This window comes from Aulostomus chinensis, chromosome 15 (genome assembly GCF_037954235.1).
Source record: "Aulostomus chinensis isolate RoL2024-O1b breed Wild chromosome 15, RoL_Achi_v1.0, whole genome shotgun sequence".
NCBI classification, from domain to species: domain Eukaryota; kingdom Metazoa; phylum Chordata; class Actinopteri; order Syngnathiformes; family Aulostomidae; genus Aulostomus; species Aulostomus chinensis.
The window spans coordinates 16244423-16264786 of record NC_141334.1 but is presented as its reverse complement, the minus strand read 5'-3'; the positions used below and the strand labels follow the sequence as shown (position 1 = coordinate 16264786).

The following is a 20364-nucleotide window of genomic DNA, read 5'->3' as shown; positions in this document are numbered from 1 at the left end:
TGTTTGTCTCCAAATAACACAAAGAGACAAAAATATCACTCACCTGCCAGCGCTGCACACAGATTCTCCTCTTTGATAAGCAACTGCAAAGGGGAAAAAAACACTCAAAGTTGATGAACTGTCAAAAGAAGGAAGCTCCAAAGGCAGGGAATAGGCATGAAAGACAAGAGAGATCTAACCTTAAGTCAAAAACCTACACTGGCTTCATACATGTCTTTATTCAAAAGGCATAAAGTCTGATTTTATGGTTTAATGCGAATGAAGACAATACAAATAATTGTAGATGAATTTACTGCTCCGAGCATCACTGCACAAGCAATTCAGCGTTTGTTACTCTTCACCCAGACACTAATGAACCTAACTTCGTGAGCAGCAGGTGGGCTTCTTACACCCTCTGCCTGCTGATCCTTCTACATGCTGCCGTTTCCTTCATGTACTGCAGCAAAGCAATGTGTATGAGGCCTCTGTTCCTACTTCACATACTACCTCAGAGAAATACTGTGACTATTTAATATTACTAAGTTAAAGTTCTTTCTTTTTGAAGCTTTAGTTGAATTAAATCTGCTGTATATTATGAAAAGTTTTTTTTTGTGCTTTGTTACAGTCACTCATATTTCCATTTCTATGTGTCTGGCTATCTATAATAACATTAATGTGTCAGAAAGATTAATACACATTATTACATGGTAATAACAACAGCAGCTAGAGTGCTTACCTGTAGGTGTGAAGGTGAATGATGGCACTGCAGGGACAGACAAAAATATTGCGTCATGCCTATGCATCTACCTTGTGCAGCATGGATGAGTGCATCGCACCAACATTTCCTTACATTTAAAAAACTGATGTGTAAAATGTATGATAAATCCCCACATGGCATCGGCTACAGAGCAGCGTGTATGCGTGCGTGTGTGTGCGTGTGTGTGCGTGTGTGTGTGTGTGTGTGTGTGTATGTGTGTGCACGCGCACGCGTGAGAGACACACGCATGACATGAGTGTCCACGTGAAGGGTGATCAGGGGCCCCAAGGGACAGAGAGAAATAACAGTGTTATTGAAGCAGCCAGGTGATGGCAGGTTGACAGGCCTCCAAGAACAGAGGTGCATTGAGGAAATGACACTCTAAAACCACTAAAGGTCAGCTTTTGAAGGTCTGCGTACTCCCACGCGTCAAAAAGAAAATTAGACGAATATTTTTCCCCTTTGATGGGATCTGCTAATCAGCCTCGGAAAATATTCCTTAATATCACAGAGATAAAGACCGGCTCTATAGTCTGTCAGCCCTTGATTTCTCCATACAATCATGACAACCTTCAAATGCTCCACATAATTAAAGTGATGAATATAATGAGCTATTATTCTACTGTTCTAAAATAGACACATCAAATAAAAACATTAAAAAAAGAGAACACAAACCCTTGCGGATTCCTGTGTATGTGCTACTCAGGCCACTTCTCTTCTTGCGGTGACGGTAAAGCCACACACTGAAAATCATCAGGATCAACCAGCAGGTGGCGCCAATGCCTGCAATAAATGCAGGCTGCCTCACCACATCTGATATCTGAGATAAGGTATCTTTTTCCTCACTGATATCCATCATTTGGCCAGCAGAGTCTGGTCAGTAAGACAGGAAACACAGAGATTAGAGACTTTATGTTCAGGAAAACCTCAAGAATTAAAATATTGATATAAATATTGACACGTACGCGTCGTTAAAACTGAATAATAAAAGATTAAACAAAGAATGAGCTTCAGGTTATTGAGAAAAGGAGTTGCCATCCACTTATTTTCACTGTTCAAAGGTTCATCACTAATTAGACCCTGATTCTTAAGGAATGGCGCTAACCTAGTTGAAAGAAAGTGACATCACTCTTGACCCCAGGCCCAGCGCCGTTGCTTGCTGCAACCTCCACGCTGTAGCGAATTCCTGGTGCCAGACTTGGAATGAGCACAGAGAAGGTGGAGCCGTCGACTGACTGGTTCACGTGATAGCGGCTCTCATTACCCAGACACCAAATCTGTATGGAGCAGACAAGATGACAGTGATTGCCTGAGGGACACATCCGACAACACGAGTGGTAACAGCAGAACTCACTGAGATACCATTTACATTTAAACTGGTATACACATGACTCAGAGCATGACGACAGGAGAGGGTGGGGGCCCCATTTTCTTACCTTGTACTCCTGGATGACTCTAGCCTCCTCTGGTACCGGAGGTGGTTTCCAAGCAACCAGGATAGCAGTCCCATTGACATCACTCTTTGTCACTGTAACATCCTGGGGTGCTCTATTAGGGGCTGCGACGGGAGGAACATATCCTTAAATATGGAGTCCAATCCGCGGATGTGTATTGTCAGACATGGGAAATGAAATAATTTAAATGTATGATAGAAATTTCACCTTCTTCTAAAGTCCTGACCACCTTCACCTCACTGTCAGCTCCCTGGAATTCATCGAAGAAAGGCCGTACTTTGAACTCATAGATGGAGCCTGTCTTGAGCTGACTGATCACCACGCCATCCTTCTGTGGGGCGCGCACCTCCTGGACGCTCCACTGGCCCTCGGGCTGGCCGTGCTCAGCAGACGCCCTGTACAGAAGCTTGTAACCCTGGATGTACGGCGACTGCTGCTCTACCTGGTGCAGAAAAAAAAAAACATCTGCATAAATACCAAAATGTGGAACCAGAACGAGTGCGGAAGGTTTTATTGTTCGATTTCATTCATGTGTGAGTTACAACAACGACACGAGGGAGGTTACAGCCTCATCTTATGAGAGAGTGAACATCCTGTAGAAACTGTTCAAACTCAGTAAATTCCCATTAGAGCGACACAGATGAACATTACGTACTCTCACTGTAAACCACAACATGAGTCAGTAGTTTCCTCTCAGAGTGGTTCTGGTTAAAATCAAACCAGGACTAAGAAGTTTCTATTCAAAACCGCACAATTACAAAAAAAGGGTGCTGTCAAGATTTTCATCTGGGACGTGCACGCACGCATGCGCGCGCACACACAGACACAGACACACAGACACACACACATTTACCACAGTCACTTTTGGGATATGTGCAAGAAAAAGAAATCTGATATTTGGGGGGAAAAAAGCTTCATGTGCCCCTAAAATGAGGAATTCACCTGTCTCTGAACTGGAGCTGTTATCTGCTATGAAAAAAGTTTAGAGTAGATGATGTCATATATATTTATATCTCCGTGTTTCTCTGAATCTCTGTGTTTCACTTGTCAACATATCAAAGACTGCGTTAGCGCTGGATTTGGTGAAAAAGGACCATTGGGATAAGGATATAGGGTACAGTATTTTGATTTGTGATTGCAATATAACACACAAGTGGTTTCATGATGCTACTTGATCAGTTATGAAGAAAAATAAACTGATAATTAATACCGCGAATGTGTTTCTGAACTTAAATATACAATATTGACTGTGTTTTACTCAATTAAATCAATAGAAAAACCAGGAAATATCAGAGAATAAAGTCATCTGTGCAACATTTGTGCAGTACTGTCCAACATTTTTTCGTAACTATGTAATTGCACGGGCTGACACTGCGACTGTGATTTGCATTTATCACGCAGCACCAGTATTTATCCTGTCAACACAGACAGTTTAGGTTTTTTGAAAGGCCCAATCCATTGGGTTTGTCAGTGTAATGAATGTTTATAAGTAAAATACAAACTGTCAACATTATTGTATCATGGCTTACCTTCCACTGCACACTGACCGCTGAGGACGACAAGACGACTGGAGTGTGCAGGTGGATCAGAACATCTTCCAGCTCCCGTTGGATGTGACGAGGATCCATTCCCTGAATAGTAGAGGTACTATCTAATGGTACCAAAATAATAATAATAAAAAAAAACAAGTTAAAATCAGAGTTTCAGTTCAACAAATGTTAAAATTAGCTTAAAGGCCCACACTGACCTTGTGTTCGAATTGCATCTGAGATAGCACTGGGGTCACTGAGGCCATAGGCGTTCACCGCTCTGACCATGAACAGGTAGACGGTGGCCGGCTTCAGGTTCCTCAGGACGAAGTTCTGTGTCTTCACATGCTCAGCCAGGGTCACCCATCTGCTGCCCAACGTGTAACTGCAAAACACATTGATACAACTCAGTAAGGCATCTTGTTAAAACATGCTGGAAACTACAGATGTCTCACCTGAATGCCTCGATTAGGTACGACGTGGGCACTGCGCCTGCACTGGGATTGGACTTCCACGAGAGAGTGACTGAAGTGCGGGTGATGTCGGTGACCTCAGGTTTAGATGGAGCACTGGGCAACAGGTTCGGGTCTGCAGGCTGATTGGTCTGGACAACAACTCCAAACTCTGCCACAGAGATGCCAACACATTCATGAGAAAGTGCCCAAACAATGCACATCTCCTCCTCCTCCTTCTCCTCCTCCTCCTCTATCAGCAGCCTCACATACCCTCTACTTGTAGATATGCTGTCCAGGTCGCCTCTCCGCTGGGACTGGAAGCTACACATGTGTAGAAGCCTGTGTCTCCCAGCTGAGGACGAGGAGTAGCAGATATGAGCGCTTAGCCGAGTGATGTCAACGCAAACTGCTTGATTGCTTTGTTCTCCTACCTTGGTGTAGTGAATCTCTAGTGATCCTGTTTCTGTTATGGACATACGGGAATCCAATGAGGACACAACCACACCATCCTTCTTCCAATGCACTACAGGGGGAGGAGTGCTAGCTGTCTGGCAAGCCAACGCTACGGTGCTGTCCACGGGAACAGTCTGATTAATCGGGCCCTGTCTAATTACAGGAGGAGGATGTTCTGACCCAGCTGGAAGACACAGAAGTTGAAGAAATATTAGTTAAATATCGAGGATAAACTTTCAATGTTCCTGTTACAACAGCAACTCCAATTAAAGCAAGTTTAAATGATTTGTGGTCAGCTTTAGGCAATGAAAGCGCTCGGTCAAGGTTGAAGAGACGTTATGATTATGTAATGTAGAAAGTGGGTCAAATGAGGTCAAGCTTGGACAAAGAAAACAATGATGAATTGAAGGCGTTGTGTACTTTGTACGGCTGATGAATAGGACACGCGGCCTGTGGTTAACAGTTTCATATAATCGGTAAACAGTACATATAATTCAATCGTAAACTTTTTGAGTTCATCTCCAGGAAAAAAAACGATTATTAGGGAGAAGGAAATAAAATAAAGAAAGGTGAAAACAGAGGAAATGAAATGCCATCTGAAAAAAAAATGGAAAATAGATTAGATGTGAAAGATATGGAGAGGAAAAGTTGGCCGGTTGAGAGAGGGAGAGAGAGAGAGAGAGAGAGAGAGAGAGAGAGATGGAGAGAGAGACAGAGAGAGAGAGGGAGAGAGAGACAGAGAGAGAGAGGGAGAGAGAGAGACAGAGAGAGAGAGAGAGAGAGATGGAGAGAGAGGGAGAGAGAGAGAGGGAGAGAGAGAGAGGGAGAGAGAGAGAGAGAGAGAGAGAGAGAGAGAGAGGGAGAGATAGACAGAGAGAGGGAGAGAGGGAGAGAACAATAGGTTTCAGTAGCTGTGCAGGCAGTAGAGAGAAAAAGAAATCAACTTTTCCCCTCCAGCGGAGAGCAACTAATCATTCATTTGGCAGAAGGTGCTGCTGGAGCCGGCTTCAATCACAACAACCCCATGAAGATAACAGAGCTCTCTCTCTCTGTCTGTCTCTCGCTCGCTTACTTTTAGAGGGGTTCTAAAAAATAGAGACAAGAACAACAACAAAAAAAGATGATGGAAACACGCTTTGAAAACTGCCAGAGGTAAAGCAGACCAGTTATTTCCATACAAATGCACCACTCCAAATGAGGATGAGAGAAGTGTGGTGGGATGGAAGCATTTTGGGGAGAGAGAGTGCTATAGACCGCTGAAAAATAACAAAAAAGCGAAAACACGGCTGCACCTTTTTTTTTTTTAAATTTCCATTACCTGAAACAGATTTCTCACTACTGCGGATGCTGCATTACCAATAAGAGCAGTGCAGGGCTGTGCTGAACACCTCAATAAGTCAATGCAGTAAATATCTGATTAAGCCTGAGGCAGTTCTCCTCAATATTTTAATATTTTATATATATATATAAAGTTAGACAGACACGATCACCTGGGTCATTTAATTGAGAGCCTGCAGAGTTTGCTAGTGGGGGTGTGTAATTACTGCTGTAAGCCTCCTAGCACATTGGAATTGCTTTTTTCAACAGATGCTGCTGTTATTTCAACCTTTCTGACAGGCTGACAGAGAACATGCATATAATAATAATAATAATAATAATTTTCTTTGTTTACAGAACATTGAGTCCAACAAATGAGTCAATTTTTTTAAATAATAGAAATTTGTGATTGGGATCATTTATAGAGGTTAGAGGATAGTTCATGATTATAACCATCCCCTATATGAAAATTAGTAAAAAAAAACATTACCCTAAAAAAAAAGAAAAAAATAGGGGGTGACAGAGGTAAGACAATCTTTAGTCACCATGGGAACAGAAGTTCTCCCATGACAGGTTTTACCACACCCATAATGGAGGTAAAACCCCCTCCATTCTGCAACCAAGAGCAATTTTCAGCCTAATATATACATACATACATACATATACATATATATTCATACATACACAAATATATATATACATATATATACATATACAGACACACACACATATGTATATATATATATATATATATATATTTGTATATGTATATATAGATACTCAACATATATACATATATACACATATATACTCAATACATATATATATATATATATATATATATATATATATATATATATATATATATATATATATATATATATATATATATATATACATATGTGTGTGTGTCTGTGTGTGGGGGGGTGAGTGCGTGTGTGTGAGTGCGTGTGTGTGAGTGAGTGAGTGTGAGTGAGTGAGTGTGCTCAACAAAGGAAATCCACAGCAGCAAAGTAGTCTGGTTTAGCTAAAAGACTTCAGGGAAACTGGAAAGGAGGTGAATAAAAGTACCCCCCCCCCCCCGCCCTCCATCCCTCCTCCCATTACTCACAGTCTGTAACCTCCAGCAGCGCTTTGGTTATAACACTACCAGCTATGTTGAGAGCCTGGCAGCTGTAGAAGCCTCCATCCGAGTGCTGAACATCGGTTATGGTCAAACTGCCCATCTGGGAGACGGACAGACGGCTAAAGGGTTGTGGTGGCTGGTAGGAGAACAGGAGACTCTGGAGAGCAAAATGACAGAGTTATAATCATTTGCAGCATTCGCGCTGAACTGTGCTTCATGTGAGATGACAGACTCAGGGTCAGTCTCACCTCGCTGCCCTCCCTCTGCCAGAAGATAGCAGGCTGCGGGTTACCGGAGGCCTCACACTGGAAGGTGACTGTCCGGCCTCTTGCTACCACCTGGTTGCGGGGGCGTATGGCAAAAGCTGGCGGTACTGCAGAGGAGAGGTTCTAATTAACAAAACTGCCCGTAACATGGTCTTCATTCTCAGTTTAGGAAAAAAAATAAAAAATAAAAATTCTGTGTCTACAATGTGCTCACACGAGTTACCTTTTTATAAATGAAAGAAAAAAGCACTGGTTGATATATTTTACATGAATGACATACTGCGCTGTCGGATGGTTTTACAGTGAACAATGACAAGGGCTCATGAACTCCTGCTGCAGTCTGATGGTGGATGAAGGACGGATGACAACTTACCAGTGTTGACTATAAGAGAAGAGACACAGAGACAGAGCAGTGACATGAGTAATGGAGACACAAACATACTGAGCATCCTTCACTGAAGAGAGGACGATGGCATTGGTTAAAATAAACAAACATACACATAGATTTAGAGGACAGTTAACTTTAGGATTCTGACTTGATATTAAGGTCTTGTAATAAGCATACAGGCCATTTAAATCCATGTAAGGCGTTTATTTTGTGTTAGATTATAAAAGAAGAGGCTAATTCAAATAATATGTCAATGTTAAACCTAAAACTAAACTTTTGGTTGCTTTACATATCATCTATCCTAATTTTTACATTACCAATATGGTGATACAGTCACATGTAGTTCATATGTTTCTGTCATATTTTTAAAATGTATTTCAAAATCTACAATTGATTGTGTGTAAACTGTCATTGCTAATCTGTTTCTAAGCTTTTTATTGCTTTATTGTGGTTAACATATTTTAATATGCATTAATCAGCATTTCTCAAACTTGCTGCGGCTCCTGGTTCTTTATTATGCCTTTACTACATTTTATAAACATCTCTTACAGTTGGCTAAATTTTAACATTACCTGTGGAAACTTCAATAAAAAATTGATACCAATATAGTGTATGATAAACAAAAACACTGTTCAAGGTGACGTTGGACTCCTTTTGTTGTACTTTTCATTATTTTCATGTCACAAGGAATCATTCATACAAACTACATATTGTCAAAGACATTCTGATATGTGAAATAAAGCATCGCAGTAGAGCAGCAACAGCAGAGCCTTAACTAGTAAAACTACATGACGCTATTGTTCACGCTTATACAGTCATATTGACATATAATAAGCACATTATAAGCACTTATTGACCATTTACCTTAAGAAAATGATGCTTATCAAAAGCACTTGAAGATGGCATATCAACACAAGCAAGTAAGACCTAGTAGAACCAGCAGCTGAGCTGAATGTGAGACGGGACACGCGCTATTCCTGCTTGTCAGCCTCCATGCACACTTGGACAAAGCTACAGTCCTGTCATGCATAAACCTAAAAGCACTGAAGACGGTTCATTTTCCGCAGATAGAGGGAAACTAAATATACTACACAAACAAGGATGGGAGCTACTATATATCTTGACATCTGTAAACTAGATTTATAGTGAAATGACTGGCTAGCTAACCAGCTGGTTTTGGAACTGCTGTGGGAGGAAAGCTGCGGTTATTGCTTGGGATTTTTGTGTTTCAAAGTTATTTAAAAGGTTAAAGCAGTGGAGACAAGATGGTTTTAAGCACCCAGGCGGAGAACACATGCTATCACGCAAAGGAAAATGTACTTCACTCATTTAATTCCTAACTGTTCGGCCCAAGTCAATGTCTAAACGTTTACAGTACCCTTTGGATAGATGCAATTCTAAAGAGTCATATTTGGACTATGCCTCAGTGTGTGCCACATCTGTTTCAAATGGCAACTGTTTAATATCAACCAAATGTTTTGAGGTGGTGAAAAGGATTCTGTGGTTAAGACAATAGCTTTGATTGGACTTTGGACAAAATTTAAATTACAAATCCAAAAATAGATGATAGCATCCTGCTGTCATCCCTTCATTTCCTTATCAAAGAAAAAAATGCTCCTGCATGACTCATTTCCTTTTTTTTGTTGAGCCAGCCAGTAGTGAAATATCTTTTTTATGGATTTCTTCATTATTTAAATATTAATTCACTTAGATATATGCCTACGTTTCCTCAAATAACACAACCTTTAATCATCTGTCCTACCTTCACAACCGAAACTACGCACACTCATTTTCTTTGCATGTGTAGGGGGAAGATGAGACGATATAATTGGAACCCATTTCCCTGCGTGCAACCAGTCCTTCCTTAACTTTAATTAAGTCCTACTGTCCTCAAGGTTCGTGTCACCCAGCTGTGTCACTGCCGATGTGTTTATATGTGCAGTTATGAGAGGTGTCTTTCTGCTCGTTTCCTCAGACTGAACCAAGAATTAAAGGGTGTCATTGTGGCGGCACAACTTGGACCAAATGAATCCATTTTCTGAGGGAATGTAAACATTTACTTTGCATGCTTTTTTTTCCCAGAGTGCACAGCGCATAATTATGAAATATACTGTAAATAAACTCCTATAGTGCTTGGAATAGAAGTGAACATTACTGCAAACATTCTATGACCTCCAGACAGGAAGTGACTTGGTTTACAAAGTTTATTTAGTCTGTAGAACATTAATTAAAAACTACATCTGGATAAAAGCAGGATAAAAGCCAATTTATGACACTGTGAGACAAGTGAAGAAATGCTGTCTTACAAAATACACCGACAAAAAGAAATCTGAGGCTCTGAAAACTGTTTATAGAAAAGAGGACATTACATGTGAGGGTCAGGTTGTACTGACCGTGTACAGTGAGTGAGGCGGACGCTTCAGACTTCCCAACCATGTTCTCCACCACACATGTATAGGACCCTTCATCCGAGGAGGTGACTTGGCGAACAATCAAAGTATGGTCCTCCAGGATTTCAGATCTAAAAGCAGGACGGACAAACCAGAATCGAGAAATGAGAAGAAATGTTGTTTTAAATGGTAATTTTGTGTGTGTGTTTGTATGAAAGGCCTGTGTGTATTACCGGCCCTTAGGCAAGTCGGAATCGTCTTTCCTCCAGCGGATGGTAGGAACAGGATCACCTTGAACCGCACAGTGGAACTCCACGCTCTCATCTGCCAACACTACCACACTGCTGGGCCGCTTCAGAAAGGTTGGGCGCTCTGGCGGAAAGCAGGCAGCGTAAATCAATGTAATTATTATTAATTGTTTGATTAATCATAAATATGTAGTCAATTTGTTTTGTGTACTCTCTTCTCATTGTGTAGTAACTACTTCATCGAGTAAAATGTCGCACACCTTAAGTTCCATGCTGAGTGGAGTTTCACTGATGCAAAATACTAACAAATCTTTAAATATCGGTAAAGTTGGCTTATTATCATATTATTTCTCAGTAACTCCAAAATGTAATTAAATTCTAGCAATTACAGCCTATCTGTTGCCAAGGTCAGTTATTTTGCACAACATGCAGAACAGCCCATTTCAACGTGTTTTTACATCCAGCAGGATTATTCTCCCAGCCTCCAATAGCTTAATGAGGACTGTGAAGTACACTCCCAACCAAGGTCATCTAATTGTGTAATACTGATAAGAGCTCTACTCTGATGGGAAATGTTGGGAAGAAATGAGTGTGTGTGTGTGTGTGTGTGTGTGTGTGGGGGGGGGGGGGGGGTTGGTGGAGAAGTGAGGCTGGAAGCTGGAGTTTAGGGTGGGGGTGGGGGGGGCTGTCAGGGGTAGCACAGGCAGCTCTGATGCTGAAGGGTGTGCAGGGTTGTGGTATTGGATGTAGCAGATGTTCAGCACGTGTTTTGCTGCCGCTACAAAGATGGCTGACTGGGTGGCAGGGCTGCATAATCAAGGTAATTAATGGGTTATTATACTGGGGTACAAAGACCCCCCACAGTAAACTGGTGACTCAAAGAATACTTGAAGCAGTGCAAGACTGGGAAATGAAGTCACCTAGAACAGTGAGTTCAGCGATCTCGCTCTCCCTCTCTCCCACCATGTTGGTCCCGACACAGATGTATTTTCCTGCGTCGCTCTTCCTGGTGTTGGTGATCATCAGCTTACCACTGCGAATCTAAACAAAAGCACAAAGAAATGTTTACACAGCTGTATTTGCAAAGGACCTGATCATCCTGTGTACTCGCACATGATGCATGTCATGATCTGACTAATTTAACAGTATTTTTCCTATGACAGTCATGTTAAGAGAAGGTGCCATCTTTTTGGGAAACACACTTTTTTGCCATCCACGCAAGAAAATAATAGTCCTTTTCTCCTTTGCACTGCTTTGGGGAACTGAGACCCTCAGAGACCAGCTGACTGCTAGTTAGCTTAGCACAATGAATGAAAGTGAATGGGCTGTGTAGCGTATCAAAAAAACATCAAATGCCCTTCTATCAGAAACAGTCTTTGCCTGCATGAACAGAGCGAGGGTTATGTAGCATTTGCTGAGTAACAATTTAAAATGGTGAGGGGTTGTAATTTCAGGATCACAAACTTCCTACTTCCCTATCTGGGCGCAGTCATTTACACAGCTACTCAACACTTCCATCACTTGTTGAAAACTAGTGCTGTGTCCCAAATCGCATACTTCCACACAACATACATAAAATTTTGAGTATACTCAACTCAAAATGGAAAAAAAGTATGGATAGTATGCAAAAATTGAGTATGCAAAAGTACCCGGATGACGTTCTCAAATCGGTCAAGATTTTGACTATGCGACTGTGGACACTTGCCGCACTAGTTTCATCGCTAAAAATGGCGGCGGACAACTGTGGTGAGAGTTGGTCAACAGTGACTTGTAGTAGAGTCTTCTTCACGTTAAATAACGGGGACAAGTTTGAAATTCAGTGTGGACACGGATTTGAAAAAGTGAAGTGAAGGAGGACATAGCGTTTTCGGCGCCGAAAATGGCGTAACAATGCGCGATGACCGTTCATTTTGCTATTTTACTGCTTCAAAAATCGACAAAACAAGTACAGGCAAAAGGTGGCGGTAATTAGCTGATGCGGTGCGAGCCGGTCACACATCGGTGTAGAAGAAGAAGACATTGTGTTGGCATTTCCGGTGAGTGTGCCGCGCGGCAGTATGCGATTTGGGACAGCACTACACCCTCGAAACTAGAATACTGCGTGATTAGGTACAAAGTGTGCTTAGTATACTCAATTTGAACATCTTAAGGATGGAGTATGGAAGTATGCGATTTGGGACACACTGAATCACAGCGAGGCACGTCATGGGAAATCGGAAACTTATTAATTTATCTTTTATCTCACAAACTAGTAATCATAAACTTACCATTGAGGCAAACTGCTCGGTTATGGTACGCATGCGCTGATGGCTTTTTTGTACTGTACCCTACTTCACTCTCACTCTGTGGGGTTGCTGTGGGGCGTGACATGAGAAGAGTCAGAGCGCCCTCTACTGATACACAAGGAGATCATTTCTTATTTCTTATCATTTTATTTCTAAAAATTATGTATAAGAATGATTGACGCCGATGATGCTCTATTGGCCATAATTAGCTGATTAATTGGTTGGGCCCTAATAACAAGACCTTCAAAAGGTGCACTGGTGACGTGACCCTCAACCCAAACAGGAAGTCCGCCATTTTGAATTTCCTCTTTACTTTAAAGAACTCCTCCTGGGTGCTTTATCTTATTCTGTGAACAATGTATACTAAACCCCTGAGCACCATACAACTGCGATGCTTTTTAGACTGTGTCGATGTGTAGGCTGACCCCTTTTGATGATTTGCTGCCAAAACTGAAAATCTTTTACAGTTTTTCCTTCCCACATGGTTGGAACGATTTCATTTCACACTGACCACACTGACCCCAGAGCCGTACAGAGAGAGAGTTCCGTCAACTCAAAGCATGGGTGCCATGTTTGCTACCAACACCAGATGATTCTACAGTTTAACTCTATGGGGCAGATATGCTATGTTGATGTAGGACTCTTGTCAGTGTCTCATGATGTAAAAGGCCCTCACTTAAATAACCCAGCATGTACCTTAAATATCTTAAATCAGCCTGTAAAATGAATTGTAGCCAAACCGCTCAATTAATCACAAAGCTGTTTAACTTTTCCTTCGTCTCCTGTGTTCATCCATCGTCAAAAAAGGACATATAGTTCAGAATAACCTAGTCTTAGACATACTGTTACTTACTGTTAGTATTATCATTAGTATGATCATTATTAACCCGCATAAACCCTCCCCAAGACAATATATGATTCCGATTGAAAAATATCTACATCGGCTAATCCTCCCAAGAAAACCATGCAGTTGTATCAAATGATAATGCATTCAAATTTATAAATTCAAGACAGTGCAGGTTGTGATTGTTTTTCAAGGAAAAAGTACAATGCTATTCTCAGCCAGTGGAATATACAAACAGAGCAAGATTTTTTTACAGCCATATTGCAGCCTACTTACAAGGGCAGATAAATCATTCCAACAACGATCTCTAACATCCAGTGTAACAATAATTTTCTAAGCATTTAGTTTCGATAACTAGCTCACAAGCATAAGGCTATCAAGTCTTGGTAAACTTCATTCATCTTTCATTTCTAGAGCGGTGTTAGGAGTTTTGACAGCATGATATGAATAAATGATGATATGACTTTGTTTTTCAAATGTAAATTCTTCACAAAAGTCATTCTGTTTTTTTGTCGCGGGCAAAACGATGCATTTGTTTCTGCCCCGTTCTTGCTGTGCAGCCATAACCTGCACAGTTTGGCATTTTTGATTATTTGTGGAAGTTGACTGTTGCTAATTTATTCAAGTTGAAAAATGATCTCTGATACTTGCTTTGCTATGTGTGTCATTGGATAAATATTGGTTAATAATAGCGAACATGGCGCCCATAAAACATGTGACCGCCTCTGAACCAATCCCATGACCGAACTGTTCCAAACATTCAAACCCTGAGTCGGACAAACCCCCCCCCCTCACCCTGAGTCACAGCACCACCTAGTGGTTACAGGAGGTATGTCAGACATAACAAACATCAAAATTGCCCTGTGTTGTCCTGATCTGAATCACAGCAACACAATGTACGTAAGAGTTTCTTCCCTAGCGACACCTGGCGAATGCAGAGTGCCATTTTTGCTGAAGATTGGGGGGCCCTGTATTGTGTGGTGTCATGGGCCTTTGACAAATCTAACTCTGATTTGGGAGATTTCCACTTTGATCTTTATAATTACAGAGTTCTGACTTTGATTTTGAGAAATATTTTAATCAAAATCAAAGTCAGTAACCCTTAAAACAACATGGACAAGGCAAGCAGGAAAAGAACCAGGGCAGAGTTCGAGGCTTCAGATGACGAAGCCGAAAGTTATTATCGTCCTGCGAAGCGGGCAAGATGTACATTTGATGAAGAATTATACACCAACAAGGAAACCAACAGACCTCGGGGCAGGAAGAGGACTAGGGAGCACATGGAAGCTTCAGACAAAGAAGCTGAATCTTATTATCCCCCTGCAAAAAAGGCTCGCACCTCAGCATTCCCTCTCTCACCTCATAGCACGAGCGACTCAGTCAACATGACCAAGTCACCGAAACGTGAAAATGAGGAACACACTAAAGACGAGGGACAGGCACCAAGTCCAGGCATCTCCAGTCAAGACCCTGTGGATTTCTACAGATTTGTCTGTCCTGCAGGACTTCAGGTGCCACCCTCAAAATCCCATTCAGAGTCCGACCCCAGTTGTGGAACCACCACCACTGTGAAAACGTCACTTTGGTGGGAAAAAGTGGGCGGTGCTCCTGTGATTGAGCCCCTCCTCCCTCGTCCATTCCCCCTGACATTGGCACTGGGACATTGGAATGAGGATGATGAAGCTTGTGTCAATTCACAAATACTTGATATTTTGCCACTGTCAGAGGACACTAACAATTGTCTTTGGACTTTTCTACCTTGAACTCTGAAAATGCGTCAAACAGTTTAGACCATCAATCATAGTTTTGGTAGAATGTGTCTAATAAAGGAGTTTCAGCTGCCCCTGCCTCAGAACCCTCTCTGAAGGCGTCTGCAGCAGCGCCCACCAGAAGCCACAGACAAGACTTTCACCTTGGAGGAGGTCAACGTGAAAGCTGGAGAAGGAGAAAACAGTGTTTTGCAGTGTGAGTTTCATCTTTTTGAGACAACGACCCAGCTTCATGAGGATCCATGACATGGCACAGTCAGGCAATGGCACGTTACAGTCTTGCCTAGGGATCAGGACCCAGAACAGCCTTCAAGACATGCACAGCATTAAGCTTTTGCCCAAGATGCTGGTGAACAAGGTCAGCGAGAAGAGTTACAGTTTGCCGTCATGAATGAGGTCTTCATGATATCTGCCAGCTCTCAAGACAAAGACAAGCTGGATACGAGGTTGTCGTAGCCCCAAATAGCCCAGTGGGCCTGGACGAGGAGTCTGATTATGAGAGGGATGACGAATGGTGAATGGACTCCAGTGCCTCTCTACCCAGGCCTGGGAAGCATTGAGCATCACTTGAGGATATCAGCTGTTAGTTGATCTTCTCTGCAATCAACATTATATATGGAGCTGTCTCTTTTGTTTTATTATTCTTGTTTACTTTTCCATGTTTCCTATTGATCACAATTATTAAATTATCATTTTCTAACATGATTAAATACAGTCTGAAAAAATGTGATACAATCCTCTTAACTTTAATAAAACATGATGCAGATGGGATATGAAATAATTTGCTTCCACGTATGCTTCGTTTCTTACGGCGGACTTTGGTTTGACTCCTCATCCTCTCTTTCAATGTCTAAGGCGACGAAGCGTTATCCTAATTTGCTCTGGTCTTATGTAGTCTGGTACCATGCAGCTGCCTGAGTAACGTAACATTACTCTGAGGTAGTGTAACGTTACCGTTCCACCGTTCATGGTGCCGTGACTGACTCGGTTAAATAGTTTAGCAGGGTCGCTAATATTTAAGCTAGGTTATCCTAACTTTCTTTAGCTTACGAACAAATCACATATCATGTCACTCTAGACTGATAATGTCAGTTAAGCGTGACAGGTGGTGTGTCCCAAATTGCATACTTCCATATTACATACTTAAAATTTTGAGTATACTCAACTCAAAATGGAAAAAGTATGGATAGTATGCAAAAATTGAGTATGCAAAAGTACCCGGATGACATTCTCAAATCGGTCAAGATTTTGACTATGCGACTATGGACACTCGCTGCACTCATTTCATCGATAAAAATGGCGGCTGGCAGCTGTGTTGAGAGTCGGTCAACTCGGACTTGTATAGAGTCTTCTTTACATTAAATAACGGGGACAAGTTTGAAATTCTGTGTGGACACGGGCTTGAAAAAATAAAACGAGTTGTCACCAAAATGTTTTGCTCAATAGATCACACAAATAAACGATACAAACCATTGCATCTTCAGCCTATAGAAGGAGGACATCACGTTTTCGGCGCCGACTGTGGTGTAACAATGCGCGATGACCATTCATTTTGCTGTTTTCCGGCTTCAAAAATTGACAAGCGCAGGCAAAAGGTGGCGGTAATAAGCTGATGCTGATGCTGATGCTGATGCTGATGTGGTGCTAGCACATCACAAATTGGCGACATTGCGTCATCATTTCCAGTGAGTGGGCCACGCGGCAGTGTGCATTTTGGGAAGGCACTGCACCCTCGAAACTTGCAGACTGCGTATACTCAAACTGCAAATTTTAATATGCAGTATTGAAGAATGCGATTTGGGACACACCACAGGAGAGCAACCACTTCCGATCATGACATTGAAAGAGAGGATGAGGAGTCAAACCAAAGTCCTGATTCTTATCTATTTGATGACATTTGCTTATGCTAACCTACCCATCCACTACCAGTCACTGTGCTAAGCTAACTAGCTGAGCTAGGAGAGAAGGGTTTCTGTCTTCCTGCTTGTTTCTTGGGTGGATGTACAATAAGCATATCTCACAAAAAGTCGGTGTGTCCCTTTAAAATTATCACATTACCACCCACATAAACTCACATCATTTGCTATAAGTCTGTGCACAGGATGGAATGACAGTGAGCTGTTTTCTTTCAACGTGTATACATCTCTTTATCTGAAGACTAGAACTTTCAATGTCTTCCCAGCTTCAAAGAAGGTCACAGATTTTATAAAATTACATAATTCATATCCGGTGCTACATTAGCACACAACCTGGAGAACAAAGCTATACTGCCTCTTTGTAGAGACCAACTCCGACGTTCCATCAGCCTTTCTCAAACTTTTTACCTTCACTCCACAAATACACACACACACACACAGATACAGACACGGACACACCACACGCACCATGCTGCTTTCATTCCTTTCATATCCTATCCACCGTGCATCCCCACAGGGCATGGCAACACTCTTTAAGGTAACTTCAGTGTTAGCTATTGCAATGCTAGTCTGCAGCTACCTAGTGTTATAGATAATAACACACCAGCAGTGAGCTAATGTGAGGCTGGAAGACAGAAACATGCCAATATGAAGACATCCAAACAAATGCAAGGCCATTCCCTGCACCAAGACATCTGAAACCTTCTCTTAGGAATCACTTTCCATTAAATCTCCAGCCCTGTTATTAGAATGTAAGGTTGCATTTGTTCCCCTTCTCACGCTAGGAATTGACTTATTCATATATTCACACACGTATGCACACACACACACACACAAACGCCCCCCCCACACACAAACACACACACACACACGCCCCCCCCACACAAACACACATACACAGCCTGTTATAGCTCTGCTGCGGTGCCATTTCTTTACAGAGGTCAAGAGATCCAAGCACAAAGCTCTGTCCATGCACAGCTATTCTCCAGCTTATAGATGGAAAAGATCATTAAATTGATGTTGTGGGGATGAAACCAACCAGTCTTTCACACACTACTCAGGCTCGTCCTCTAACATTCCACCACAATCAGCTCCGACCGTAAATCAAATCAACAATGGCTAATATTCCAAATGGGTTGCAAAAGATGTGGTTGGTTGTGGCTGTGTGCGCTTGTGTGTACTAGTAATCGCAAGGAGAGGAAAATAGGAACTGCAGATTCAGCCTTTCCTGACAGAACTCAATGGTTTGGATGCTTAGAGTCCCGTTGGCCATAATTGTTTCGCTAAAAATATCATTAAAATATAACAACTGCATAGTTGGGATTGTAGTTTGCATTGTTGGAATCCTAAAAAGGAAGACAACTCTGCAGCTGTATTTTACAGTATCTAATGTGACAGAATAAACCGTATTACTTATTAAGTTGTTATAAAGATGGCTGTATTTTGGTCATCTTCAAATCTTATATTCTAACCCCCCAAAAAGTTTCTGTGTTGTTTATTTTCACATGGGAATCATTTGCTCCTGATCTTTTCCATGCTGGACTTTTCCATTTCACAATGTACAGTAAAGTTTAATATTTTAAACGGTTGCACTTATCCTGGATAAAAAGATTTGTGTTTTCGATTATTCAGGCATTTAGTTGGCACTTGGGTTGTTCAGTCTATAATGTAAAAAAACAAAAACAAAACACAACCCTTCATGAAGTAATACCGAAATGTGTGGAAACGTAATGAGGCCAGTTAAGTATTCCTGAAAGGATGATCTCGCTCTTACCAATGTCACTGACTAATGCTATACTTCTGTGCTGCGACTTTTGCGGTTTGCTGTAAATACTGCTGCTCTAGTCACTTTAGCAGTTGATTAAAGAGTAGACCAGGAGCTTTTTTATTTCCTGGACTGACCGCTCCTCGCTTTTAGCTGCAATTTTGTTGCTAAGAAGTCCAAATGTGGTTTGTCTGTCCTGCATCTCGGACAGTGAAATCTGCACTTTCATTTCTTCTATGCTTCAATATGTTCTCTCTCTTCTCTACATAACCCTGCATATCCTGAAGGCACGCATTAGGCTGAAGCTGCTCAAAATGAGAATTACACCTATTTGTATGTATAAAGGCACTTACCTTTATAATTAAAATTACTCTTTTGTGTTTGAGAGAGAAGCAACTTCATATACACAGGGACACAAGAAAAGACTCAAAGGGAGAGAAGTAGCTATGAATCACTCGTGGTGGACTCCTTTGGTGTTTGTAGAGTAAGCGATGTCTTTGAGTGAACTCTCATGGCAAAGACATATTTCCATATAGAAAAGATGATTAGGGAGGACAAAGACAGGCACGCAAAAAGTACAAAGCAGAAAGCAGCCTTTGTATTTGCCTCAGAGGAGCCTGTGCCTGGCTCTGATCCATGCCTCTCCTTGAATCCCAGATAGCTACTCTGTCCATCACAGTCCCCCTGAGAGGATCTACCTGTCACTCCACACTAACGTAAGCTAGAATTCTGCTCCAGTGTGTTTCGGTGGACTCCTGCAGACATTAGAATAAACAGATAAACACACATGTAAAGTCATCCCAGTGGTTGAAACCTGAAGTCCTATCCTCGTGTTAAATACATGGGATGCCAACTCTGGACTCACCCTGAGATCACCTCAGTGCATGCAAACTAGCATGAAAAAGAAATCCCTGTTGTGTTTTGAATACTGTGCATGTTAAGACATTGTGTTAGAGAAGGAGCACAATGGATGAAGCTAATATTGTGATCAGGCGCATTAAAAAAAATACATGCACCCTCTGATGCACTGAGTGGATATTCAGAGAGGATATGGGTAGAAAAATATAAACGAATACTCATATTTTTTCTGATGACTAAAAAAAATAAATACATGTCTGTGGGTCTCCAGAGGCAGCTGACCAGTACCGGCAGGCCAAGCGGTATGCAGCCATGGCAGTTGCCATGGCAGAAACCCGGGCATGGGAGGAGTTCGGTAAGGCCATGGAGAATGACTATCGGTTGGCTCCAAAAAGGTTCTGGCAAACTGTCTGTCGCCTCAGGGGGGGAAGGCAGCAACTTGCCCACACTGTTTACAGTGGGAACGGGAGGCTGCTGACGTCAACTGGGGAGATAATTGGGTGGTGGAAGGAATACTTTGAGGAACTCCTCAGTCCCACCAACACGTACTCCATGGAGGAGACAG

The 20364-nt window shown here is 41.8% G+C and overlaps 1 protein-coding gene across 2 annotated transcripts in view; it reads right to left on the bottom strand.

Annotated features, from left to right (window-relative positions):
• The window catches only part of LOC147248939 (roundabout homolog 1-like), an 83783-nt gene that overhangs the window by 4049 nt on the left and 59370 nt on the right, over positions 1–20364 (bottom strand). For both annotated transcript variants that reach the window (XM_086225984.1, XM_086225987.1), the window contains 16 exons: positions 11283–11403; positions 10348–10486; positions 10118–10245; positions 7319–7443; positions 7056–7227; positions 4606–4811; positions 4445–4526; positions 4175–4343; positions 3938–4104; positions 3720–3841; positions 2398–2632; positions 2173–2294; positions 1842–2013; positions 1412–1609; positions 716–742; positions 44–83 (listed from right to left, as the gene is read on the bottom strand). In XM_086225984.1, coding sequence (XP_086082110.1) covers positions 44–83; positions 716–742; positions 1412–1609; positions 1842–2013; positions 2173–2294; positions 2398–2632; positions 3720–3841; positions 3938–4104; positions 4175–4343; positions 4445–4526; positions 4606–4811; positions 7056–7227; positions 7319–7443; positions 10118–10245; positions 10348–10486; positions 11283–11403 — 2225 coding nt within the window. The remainder of the gene's footprint in view (positions 1–43; positions 84–715; positions 743–1411; positions 1610–1841; positions 2014–2172; positions 2295–2397; positions 2633–3719; positions 3842–3937; positions 4105–4174; positions 4344–4444; positions 4527–4605; positions 4812–7055; positions 7228–7318; positions 7444–10117; positions 10246–10347; positions 10487–11282; positions 11404–20364) is intronic.